At 31.6% G+C, this 12040-nt stretch overlaps 1 protein-coding gene across 3 annotated transcripts in view; it reads left to right on the forward strand.

Annotated features, from left to right (window-relative positions):
- Positions 1-12040, forward strand: part of HECTD2 (HECT domain E3 ubiquitin protein ligase 2) — a 71520-nt gene that overhangs the window by 44367 nt on the left and 15113 nt on the right. For all 3 annotated transcript variants that reach the window (XM_081267935.1, XM_081267933.1, XM_081267934.1), the window contains exons 8-13: positions 1082-1191; positions 2595-2743; positions 3326-3449; positions 5786-5882; positions 9051-9158; positions 9987-10119. In XM_081267935.1, coding sequence (XP_081124061.1) covers positions 1082-1191; positions 2595-2743; positions 3326-3449; positions 5786-5882; positions 9051-9158; positions 9987-10119 — 721 coding nt within the window. The remainder of the gene's footprint in view (positions 1-1081; positions 1192-2594; positions 2744-3325; positions 3450-5785; positions 5883-9050; positions 9159-9986; positions 10120-12040) is intronic.

Here is a 12040-nt window from a genome sequence, read left to right on the forward strand (position 1 = left end):
TTCCAATTAACTTTAATGAGCTCTAAGATATTATCTTAGCAGCATACTACACTCATTTTATTCTTTACAGTTAATAAAAATTGTTCATGTATATTAATTTGTTTAAAGGTAAAAATACATTAAATAAGATATAGTGCTTATTTCAATAATGCAATGCTATAAAATCAATATTATGCCCAATAAAAGGAAAAAAAGAGAAAGGGAGACAGAGCGAAAAAGAGAAAGTGGAAAGGGAGAAAAAAAGGGCTAAGAGGTAGTTAAGAAGAGAGTGCAATAAGCTCTGTTCATGATGTTCTTCTCTGGAGCCATCACTACATGAAGTTATCAAGTAGGGTCATTCCCTAATTTTGAATTGTCCTGCCAGTAAATCAGTTTTGAAAAACACATGATACTTTCTTGTTTTTCACAATTTCAGTTCATTTTTCCATTATGTTCACTTTTCATATGAAATGATGAAATGTGCATTGTGGTAAAGTTTTACATTTTGAGGACATAAGTGGAGGTTTTGCTTAGCACTCCTTCAGTCTCCCTTTCACATTTAAAAGTTGTTAGATGCAATTATGAGATTCTCCTCTTATTCTTTGTGAGATATGCAGCTGACTCTCACAGTGGCAAAAATTTCCCAACTAGCTTTTCACTTTTCTAGCATTTTTAAAATCAAAGAAAAGCTGAATATTTTGTTTAATTGGGTAATAGTGATTGCCAACTTTTATGAAGGCATTGAGCTAGATATTTTATATACACTTTCCTTTTTAAATACAACAACTCTTAAGATAGATACAATTATTCCCATTTTACACATGAGGAAATTGACAAAGTTTAAGGAATATGCCTAAAGGTAAACTGTTAGTAAGTAGTAGAATTGGCCTCAGACTTGGATCTGTCTTAACTCCACAGTTCATGCTGTTTTCACTGTATCACAGCCTAAATCTCTATTTATAATTAAATAACAGATATATTATTGTTTTAAACTATTTTATAATCTCAAATTTAGTTTCCTGAATTTTTCACTTAACTCATTTAGTTTGTTTCCTTTGACTTAACAAAATTTTAATACAATTATTTTTAATATCTTTTTCAGAATCCTCAATTTAATAACACATCTACGTATGTCATCTATGCTCACTTGCTACGACAGACAGCTACCTTAGTGGAAGCTGACCATCATTTCCTAGTTCACTGGTTTAAAAAGTAAATCATTCTATAATATTGAGAACTTTTGTAATCTCACAGTTTTAAATTTGATAGTAATAATTTTGTAATAAAATATATTTGAATGGCTTTAGGTCTTTAGAAATTATGCTTTTATAATAAATAATGCTAAAAAGTCAATTATAAAAATATATATAGTACTACAAAAGTGATAAGCATAAGTGTTTTTAGTGTAACTAACCATTTTGCTTGTGTAAGCTGTTAAGAATTTCCATCCACTGTTTTCAATTTTTATATAGCACATTCATATCATTGGTTTTTCATGTATCTCAAAGATGGTGACTGGGTTTGCTCAGATCTTACATTTTAATGTATGTTCTTTTTATTTCCTATATGATTGATTTATAAAAAATTTCATCATTACTTAAATGGTGCTTCCTCCTCAGCTAAAAACATCATTATTGATGTATAGGTTAGCCATCAATATCAAGTTGTAAAAGCACTATACTCTTTTTTCACAGATCTGTGTCTATATTAACAAAGACTTTTCTTTATGGTAGTTCAAAGCTTAAAAGGCAAAATATTTCCAGTTCTTATTATTCAGTCAGTTCTTATTATTCACAATATTCTACAAAGTCATCATAAACACTGAATTAAAAAATACTGACTGAGACAATGTTTCTTAGGAAAATACAGGGTTAGGTTCCTGGGACTTTCTAATTGTATTTTTGTCAGTCAGTCAGTGCACAACTTTGCTTTATGAATGTTCTACTTTAAAGGCACTTATGTTGTTGATTCATTAACATTGAACTCATGGCCAGCAGTATGATTGTGCCTGTTTGAAACTTGTCTAATACATATTTTCTCCATAAGGCACATCACATCCTTCTTGTTCATAAGAACACTGGGTAGCAATTCGTCACTATGCCTAAGGGCCATTTGAAATAGCATCCTCACCAAAAACACACAAAAATATGAAAAACATGTAGAGGACATTTGTTTACACTCTGAGAGCTAAAATAAGAAAGCAGAGTATAACTTTATTTGACCTCATCTGGGAATGTGCATGTCAACTCAAAATTTTCACCATTTCTTGCATGTTAACAAAGCACAAGTATTGATTTTGGGGTTGCAATTAAATATTAGCAAGAAGGCAAATTTGCATGTATAAATTCTGTGAATAATGAAGATTGAGCAAATATTCAAAGTCTTAAAAATTTAATTATTAACCTTATAATAATTTTGGTATTTATTTCTTAATTAAGAAACAGTATTCAAGGTAAGATTTTATATCTTTTCAAATATTTGGCAACCTAAGAGATAGAATTTGAGAGACTAGTCTAAAATTTTATGTGTGTAGGATATAGTTTGATATCTTATAAATATATTGCCAAAGTTTAAAATGTGAATTTTGATTAGAATTATTTCAAAATCTTTACCAGATTATCCCAGAAGAGGTTCAAACAATTGGTAGAGAGATTGCTGCAATTTATTTCTTTACGCCTGTTTCCTGCAAAGCCTGAAGAATTTCCCCCTATAGCAAAATGTTCCTGGTGGATTCCATCAGCATCTAAAGTGTTGGCTTTACTTAGTACGTTTTTATTATTCTATCATTTTCTTTGCTTTTGTTAAATCTCAGGGGCATTCTTAAGGATCTCAAAGTGCTGTAGAATCAACGTTAAATTTTAAACCATTCCTTTGAAGGAAAAAAATATATTTTGTTTTGATAATGGATTTCACAACTAATTTATAAGCATGAAAAAAGCTTTATACCTTTTACTGAGCAATATTCTATATTATGGTATTAAGTGCATATAGTTAATTGCATATAAATGATCTGCTAAGTGTGATTCCCAAGAAAACATGAACTTTAGTTACTGAGGACCCTTAGGAAGAATTCACAGATACAGCAATATATGAATAAATGGCCATCTGCATGCTCTTCTTAGTACTTTTATGATCCACATAGCAAGTTTTTTTTTAAAGTCAGAAATGGTTAGCTGTACTTTGACCACAGTGTTAAAATTATCTTTTTCATTTGGAACTTCAGTTGTTTAAAACAGCAGCTTTTAGGTCAAGGAAAGCCACTGGACATTAAAATGGTGTTTTTATTATTAAAAGGAAATTATGTGCATGTTGGAAAAGATCATTATGTTAGAATTTATCTTTACAGATACTGCAAACAATTTGGTTGACCCTCCCCTTATTCCTTATACTGATTTCTATAATTCTACATTGGATCACATTGATCTCATGGAAGAATATCATACTTGGCAGAGCTTTGGAAACTCTCACAGGTACCATTTAATTATTCACCTAAATGAAATACTATTCAAAATAATGATTGGATTTTAGGTTTGTATAAATAAAATATCTATATCTATATATAGGTATATAGTTATAGATATATACACACCATACCTTTACATATAAACCTCTATAATCTAGATATCCAGACTTGAAATATCATTGTATTTGTTAAAACATTTTCTTTTTCTGCTATATTTTGATTTTATATATATGTTGATTTGGTTTTAGTTTGGTTGATAGCATCTTTTCAAGAAGGGAAAGGTTCTGTCCTAGTAAAAAGTTTCTTATATCTTATTGTTCTATATGCTGTCATCTAGCAAAGAGATCAATAAATTTTTTCTGTAAAGGACTAAATGGTAAATATCTTCAGTTCTATGAGCTATACAGATTGTTTTGTTATTTTAGCACAAAAACAGCCTTAGATGATTATATAAATGAATGAGTACATTTGTATTCATTCCATATAGCTTTGTTTACAAAAACAGATGGTAGGCCATATTTGTCCTGGGGAACATGGTTTGCCAGTGCCTAATTTAATACATTGATCACATAAAGATGTACACATAAACATACACATTCACTCCTTTTCTCCTTCGTTCTGTAGGAAAAGTGACTATCCACTAGAAACAGTACAAAATAAATAGATATTACAGAGAAAGGGCTTCACCACAAATTACTTACAGTAGTAGATTTTCGGAATACTTGACCAAATTTTTTTAATATACTACACTTTATCTTCATAGTTCTAGTTTGGATTAAACCAACAAGACTATTCTAAACATTCCCAAATCATGAGATATCCAGGAGGTTGTCATATTTTAAAGTTACTGAGTAAGAGATATGGTTTAGATATCAATAAACTCAAAACCCCATATTGGTTCATAAATTGGTTAAATTCTCCAGGGCCCTCCAAGCTATCAGAATTGACCTAAAACACAGAATGGCCTTCCAGAGATGCCTCAGTCCACATCTGAACACTCAAGACTGAACAAAAATTGTTTAGAGAATTCTGATCAGTCTGATGGATGTTTTCTTGGCAAAGTTTATTTTGCAAAGACACTTTTCCCTCCCATTTTAATACAATCATAACCATAAGTTTCCCTCCCACAGTTGTGCATGTTTCAGTGACATCTTTAATACAAAGCTTCCACAGCACAGTGTATTGAGAATGAATTACATAGGATCCATCAGCCCTTGATGACACCCTGAACATGAGAAAAGGGAGCTAGAATCTTAGGTAGGGCAAATTGCTTCTGACCATGAGCAGTCTCATCTGTTTCTCTGGGTGTTTCATACACATGGTATCTTTTTTCAAGGGAAAGGTTAAGAAGCAGTATTTTAAAGTACATAATAAAACCAACACATATCCTGCTAAGTTCATTGCATTTTCTTTTGTTTCCAAATTTTTGGTTGGCATTAGTGATTCAAAATTGCAATGCACTACCTCTGAACAGCTCCTCCTGTGTATTAACAGCTTTGTCCCAGAGTGAAAGCTATCTCATTTTCAGTTCACATGAGGCCTATCTCCTTTTTCTTCATAATGTCTTCATTACATCATGATGCTCTACCTGACTCTGCTCAGATGGTACCTGACTCTGCTCAGGTGGTTTCCAACTATAATTGATAGATTTATTGCAGTCACTTCTGATAGGAGTCTAAATCCTAAAGTATCATTGCTGCCATACCCATTTTTTTCTAGATGGATTTCTATCTGTGTAGTCTGTGGCTTTTGTACATAAGGACTCTGACCCAAGAGAGACATTATTTTCATAAATTTTGATGATAATGTTATGCCTTTACAATTAGGTACCACTTCATATCACTACACTATTAAATACAGTACCACTAGCAACATACTCCTTTTCCTAATTTTTATTTTGTTTTAAATTTATTACTTTGCTTTTGCATACTATGGTTATTGTTATATTTCTTATAATAATGGATTCTTATCTTAACTTGAACATGAGTCTCTGTCCTAAGCCTTCTTTATTAACACTTCGGCCTCCTGGTTCTGGTGTTGGCTGTGTTTTTCAGATTATCATATATAGGTGACTGTATAAACTGAAGTTATTTGTATAAATGTACATGATTAGCACACATTTCAGAAAATTAGATGTAGCTTCCTTTAGAGAATGAAGGCACTGCTCGTCTAGTAATGATACATTCTTCACAGGGCTGTGGTGCACATAAAATCATTTCGTAAATGGTAAAACACAATACAAAAGTAATGTTTTATATTGTTAGAAGGGGTACCTAGATTCCCTTAGTGTAATTTTGCTAAAAATACACCATTTTGCTTTTTCTGTTTTCACTTGTTGAGCAGGTTTTCCTTCTGTCAGTACCCATTCGTTATTTCTATAGCTGCAAAAAAAATCATTATTCAGAGAGACTCAGAACAACAGATGATAAGCATCGCAAGGGTAAGCCAGATATAAAAAAATATTTATGCTTACTATAATCAATACAGTAAATAATTTAATAAATAAGTCAAATGTTTTGTGAATTGTTCTAGTGTAATCAGGAAATGTTAAAAATAAAATTCATATCCTAGTCCCTCCAAAAGTGCTTAAACCTGTTCACATGGGAGACAAGACACCCCTCATCAAATCAACTTCTCATTATATTTTAAATATAACAGAAGATTAAATGTTCTCACAGATCCAAATTACAGGAAGTTTGTTGAACCTTGTAAAGCTCCTGCTCTAAGTAACCAGAAAAACATAAGTGAAAACTACAGAGAGGAAAGGAGCGTCCTTAAAAAAATTACTAAAAAAAAAAAAAAATTGCAACATTTTCAAGGTTTTATGAAAACCAGAAACCACCAAAAAATTAGTAAATATAACAAGAAGCATACATCTTGGAGAACTGAGAAATATTCTCAAAATAGGCGAAAAGGTTTTTTTATTGGTTCTTAGGAAACCAGAATGCATGGATGCTTGTAGAAGCTGGGATTATAGTCAGGCTGACGTTAGGCAAATTATAAAGCCGGATGAAGTTTATCTCTGGGCCTGTCCTTATCACTCTCTACTGCTTTGGTTAGCACAGCACAGTAAAGTTATGTACTTTATCTAATAGAAACCAGATACAATGAATTTTTAATTAGAGTTCTAGACTATACATTTATATGCTTGTGTATTTCAAGCTTCTTACATAACATGATTGTTCATAACTTTAAAAATTAAAGGGAAGCTTGACTAAAGTCTTCTTATAATAGGAAGAGTAGAAAGAAATGATTTTTGTGTCTTGTCCAAGAATATAAAAAAAAATCCTAAGGCATAAATTGTAATATTTCAAAGTACTATAAATAAACGAGTTTATTCTTAAGTAATTCATTCCCAGAAGGTGATTTTTTTTCTATCACAGAAGAGGACAAAAGGTTTCAGTGACCGGTAATATCCCAAAGTCATCTTATAACAAGTATGGGTCTATTAGAAAAAAGTTTATTGCCTGTGCCTTCCAAAGGAGTTCCAAAGTCACATTGTCCCCTTGAAGATTGAGTTTAAACAGGTATATTTAGCACCAGAATTGTTACTTGATCTTGGGTAGATACTGGCTCAAATATTAATCTGTATCACTCATTTTGCATTTGTACAATGTCATGGGCTTTTTAATGCTTTTTCAATTTGGGCTATTAATTTTTATATTTGTAAGAAAAATCTAAAGAACTACAAGTTTATCTAAATATCTAGCATTTTTATGTCACTCACATTTAAGATCTTAAATATCATTTTGTAGATTTTATATCTTCTTAAAAGGAGAGTGGCAGGTATAGTCAGAGACTGTCTATCACAGAGCATGAAAGCAAATGAATAGAGAGTGAAGAGTCAGATGGCATTATCTGTTACAGACTTTTCCCAACATTTTAACTTATAAACTGCCATAGCACTTGGAATTAAATGACTGATAACTATTTTTGACATAAAGATAGCCTATATGATACAGTCTACAGTTGCAAAGGGGGCTCCCCTAAAAACAACTTTATCACTCAGATTATCTAGAATTCTACCATTGTTAGGTTTCTTTCATTTGGAGCATTTTCTAGGAAATATAAATTCCTAAGTAGTAGCCACTATTCCTAAGTAGTACTTTTCTGCTATTACCATCCTAGAATACATTTATTTATTAGGTATTTTCATTGTGATAGCTTCCAAGTAGCTAAACTAGGAATAGGACAGTTTCATGGAAAAAAGGTCCACAGCACAGCTATCCCAGGAATATAGATCTCTTTGGTAAGGGAGAAACCAGAGAAGCAAAAGGCTTTTAAGCCTTTAGGATTGGATATTGGAGCAATGGAAAAGATTCTAAATTAGTTGGTCTTGTTATGGTAATCTACAAAACCATAAGTAACCTCAAATCATATAGATTTAGGGTATTACAATTTTATTAAAGTAAATTACCATATGAACTTAAAGTGTTTGAAATGTTCATCTTTAATCTGCACAAAAATTGATTTTCATTGTTACCAAAGAATATGAAGTAGTCTGATAAAGATTATTTAGGTAGATAAATATATATGCATGTAGATTTTATATGATAAGTAACATTTATATAGCTTTGTGTACATTTTTAATATGTTGGTTTTTATATACTCATTGCTTATATTTTGAAAACTCCTAAAAATGGATTTTTAAAATCACCCATATCTCTATAACCCAAGCATAAGTATTGTTAACATTTTAATAAATTATATTTTGATATTTTTCCCTATATTATCTTTAAAAATCAACAGGGTTGAAATAGTATTATACACATAGTTTTATTTACTACTTTATTCAGATATGCCTTCCTTGTACTGTTTATATAGTTGTTATGACCATTATTTTTTAGTACCTGCATTATTATAGTCTATCAAGTAGATATATACTTAGGATATTTCTAAAGTTTTACTCTTAAGGATAATACTGTGTTGAACATCTAATGAAATAAAATATTTTCTAGGAGCTGGGGTTGTGGCTCAGTGGTAGAGCACTTGCCTAGCACATGTGAGGCAATGGGTTCGATTCTCAGCACCACATATAAAACAAATAAATAAAGGTCCATCAATAACTAATAAAAATATTTTTTAAAAAATAAAATATTTTTATCTTTAGAATTCTCAGAAGTAGAATTATTAGAACAAGGTTATAAACATTGTTAAGGTCTTAATAAATGTTGACCACTTACTTTTTAAAAGTAGACTAATTGTGCTTTTAGAGTAAATTTAATGTCTGAAAAAGTTTAAGAAATCCAGGTGTATAGTTAGAAGTGCATATATTGTTTCAAATGTTCCCATTTTATGTTTATATTTATTAAACAAAACTTTGGTATTTAAGAAATGAGACATATGGAAACTATAATGTAACATTCTTTACTATAGGAGGTAAATTGTTTTTCGTCCTCTATTTTGGGCCCCCTTTAATTATCACTGTTCCAACATAAAGTAATAATAAGGCATTTTCACAAATCAAAATGTGTATAACTGGTTTCATGAATTATTTGAGAGGTGGAATAGATAAGAATTAAGTGATTTTGACTAATGTGTTTAAATGTTTTAAATGAAATTATAGTTTTAAGTAAAAGTGAAAATGTTTGCTTTCCTATTTAATTAGCAAAGTCTGGTGGATAAAGTATCTCGAAGACAGAGACCTGATATGAATATGTTATTTCTAAATATGAAAGTAAGGCGGACACATCTGGTTAGCGATTCGCTTGATGAGGTATAATTTATTACAAAATGGTATTAATTGATTAAATCTTTAAGTAAATTTTGCAGTATTATTTATTACCAAAATCTTGGTAAACTTTTTTTTATTTCTACTGATGGTGCTTCCTTAAATTTTGATACTGTACCTAAAATCAGTTCTCTATAAACCTTATATTGATTTTTTATATACTTATTTTAATATTTCCTTGTTACTTCTCTAGAAAAGTGTTCAATGTGGAACTCTTAAATTAGTAATTCATGTTTCTTAGTATGTGATCTGAATTCTAGACCCACTCATCTTTGCTGCTGATTCAGTATTAGCAAGTCATTTTAACTTTTCTGGGCCTCAGATTACTCATCTATGAAATTACAGGTCTGACCTTTCAAGGAATATTGGGCCTATTCAGATTCAAACAAACATTGATTGATTGCCTGTGTGTACATTATAAAAGTTTCCTGCATGTATATTTCAGCCTGACCTTCATGTAGCTATTAGAAGATAATGACTGATTTAGCTACATGACTTTTAAAGGTTTAATGTTAAAGGAATGTTAAAACAAAATGAGTTATTGTATATTGTAGCCTGCCAACTTAAAATTTTGGAGACATATTATGATACTTGGAAGCAGTAACCTTGGGTAAAACACCTAACCTCTTAACTCATTTTTCTATTCTGCAAAAAAAAGAACAACACCTAGCTTACACAGGGTTGAGCAGATTTGTTGGATGGATGGGTGGGGTTTTGTGATGAAGACTGCCTAACATGATTCCCAGAATTTAAAAAGTTAATTCCCTTTTCACTGACCTTTGTTTTCCTCTACTGTATAATTTCTTCAAATAGTTAACCCGGAAAAGAGCGGACTTGAAAAAGAAATTGAAAGTTACATTTGTAGGGGAAGCTGGTTTGGATATGGGTGGCTTGACTAAAGAGTGGTTCCTTCTTCTAATTCGGCAGATTTTTCATCCAGATTATGGTAAGGATTTAATTTTTATAAACAGTGTTTCTTCATAATTGTAAAGCATCAAGTAGTAACCCTTATTTTTAATCAATATTTTATAAACTTGTCAGTCATAAATTTTGAATAATTATTTAAGAACTTTAATTTACATTTAAAAAATTGACTAACTTGGTGATTGAAACGTTAGTTATGTTACTGGGTATCCTACACAAATGTGTCAAGACTAAGAGTATGCATTTGTGAGGAAATATCCATACCATTCCTGAATAAGCCAGATGCATGAAAATTTAATTTTTTATTGAAATAAAGAACATTCAAAATTAAAAAACAAAGCTGTAGTTTCTGCTATACTAGTATTTGAAGTCCCAATCATTAAATAATGAGTCATTTTAAGAAATAGGAATTCATGAATTAATTTTTTAGGAAAAATGAGCATGTGAAATTTAAATTTTATTTAGAGAAACCACCTGTAATCCTTTTTTAATTTATTTTTTAAATATGTAATAGTAGAATGATTACAATTCTTATTACACATATAGAGTACAGTTTTTCATATCTCTGTACATAAAGTATGTTCACACCAATTCATGTCTTCATACATATACTTTGGATAATGATGACCATCACATTCCACCATCATTGCTAACCCCCTGCCCCCTCCCTTCCCCTCACACCCTCTACCCTATCTAGAGTTCTTCTATTCCTCCCATGCTCCCCATCCCTACCCAACTAGGAGTCAGACTCCTTATAGCAGAGAAAACATTTGGCATTTGTTTTTTGGGGATTGGCTAACTTCACTTAGCATTATCTTCTCCAGCTCCATTCATTTACCTGCAATGCCATGATTTTATTCTCTTTTATTGCTGAGTAAAATTCCATTGTGTATATATGCCACATTTTTTTTATCCATTCATTCACTGAAGGGCATCTAGGTGGGCTCCACAGTTTAACTATTGTGAATTGTGCTGCCAAAAACATTGATGTGGCTATGTCCCTGTAATATGTTGTTTTTAAGTCTTTTGGGTATAGACCGAAGAAAGGGACAGCTGGGCCAAATGGTGGTTCCATTCCCAGTTTTCCAAGGAATCTCCATACTGCTTTCCATATTGGCTGCACCAGTTTGCTGTTCCACCAGCAATGTATGAGTGTACCTTTTTCCCCACATCCTCACCAAAACTTATTATTGTCTGTCTTCATAATAGCTGCCATTCTGACTGAAGTGAGATGATATCTTAGAGTAGTTTTGATTTGCATTTTTCTAATTGCTAGAGATGTGAACATTTTTTCATATATTTGTTGATTAATTGTATATCCTCTTTGGAGAAGTATCTCTTCAGGTCCTTCGCCCATTTATTGATTGAGTTATTTGGTTTTTTTGGTGGTTAGCTTTTTGAGTTCTTTATATACTCTAGAGATTAGTGCTCTATCTGATGTGTGAGGGGTAAAAATTTGTTCCCAGGATGTAGGCTCTCTGTTCACCTCACAGATTGTTTCTTTTGCTGAGAAGAAACTTTTTAGTTTGAATACATCTCATTTATTGATTCTTAGTTTTAATTCTTGTGCTATAAGAGTCTTATTAAGGAAGTTGGGGCCTAATCCCACATGATGAAGATTAGGGCCTACTTTTTCTTCTATTAGATACAGAGTCTCTGGTTTAATTCCTAGGTCCTTGATCCACTTTGAGTTGAGTTTTGTGCATGGTGAGAGAGAGGTGTTTAATTTCATTTTGTTGCATACAGATTGCCAGTTTTCCCAGCACCATTTGTTTAAGAGGCTAGGAGGGATCTTGGGACCCTACAAGAGCACTGCAAACCTATAGGGTAAAATAATAACACCCCAGACCCACAGAGCTGGAAAGGAAAACACATGAGCAACATGGGAAGACAAGGGAAGAAAGTACCACAAACAAATCAAGACACCACATCTTTAGAATCAT

This window comes from Spermophilus citellus (assembly GCF_964194105.1).
Source record: "Spermophilus citellus genome assembly, chromosome: 15".
Taxonomy (NCBI): domain Eukaryota; kingdom Metazoa; phylum Chordata; class Mammalia; order Rodentia; family Sciuridae; genus Spermophilus; species Spermophilus citellus.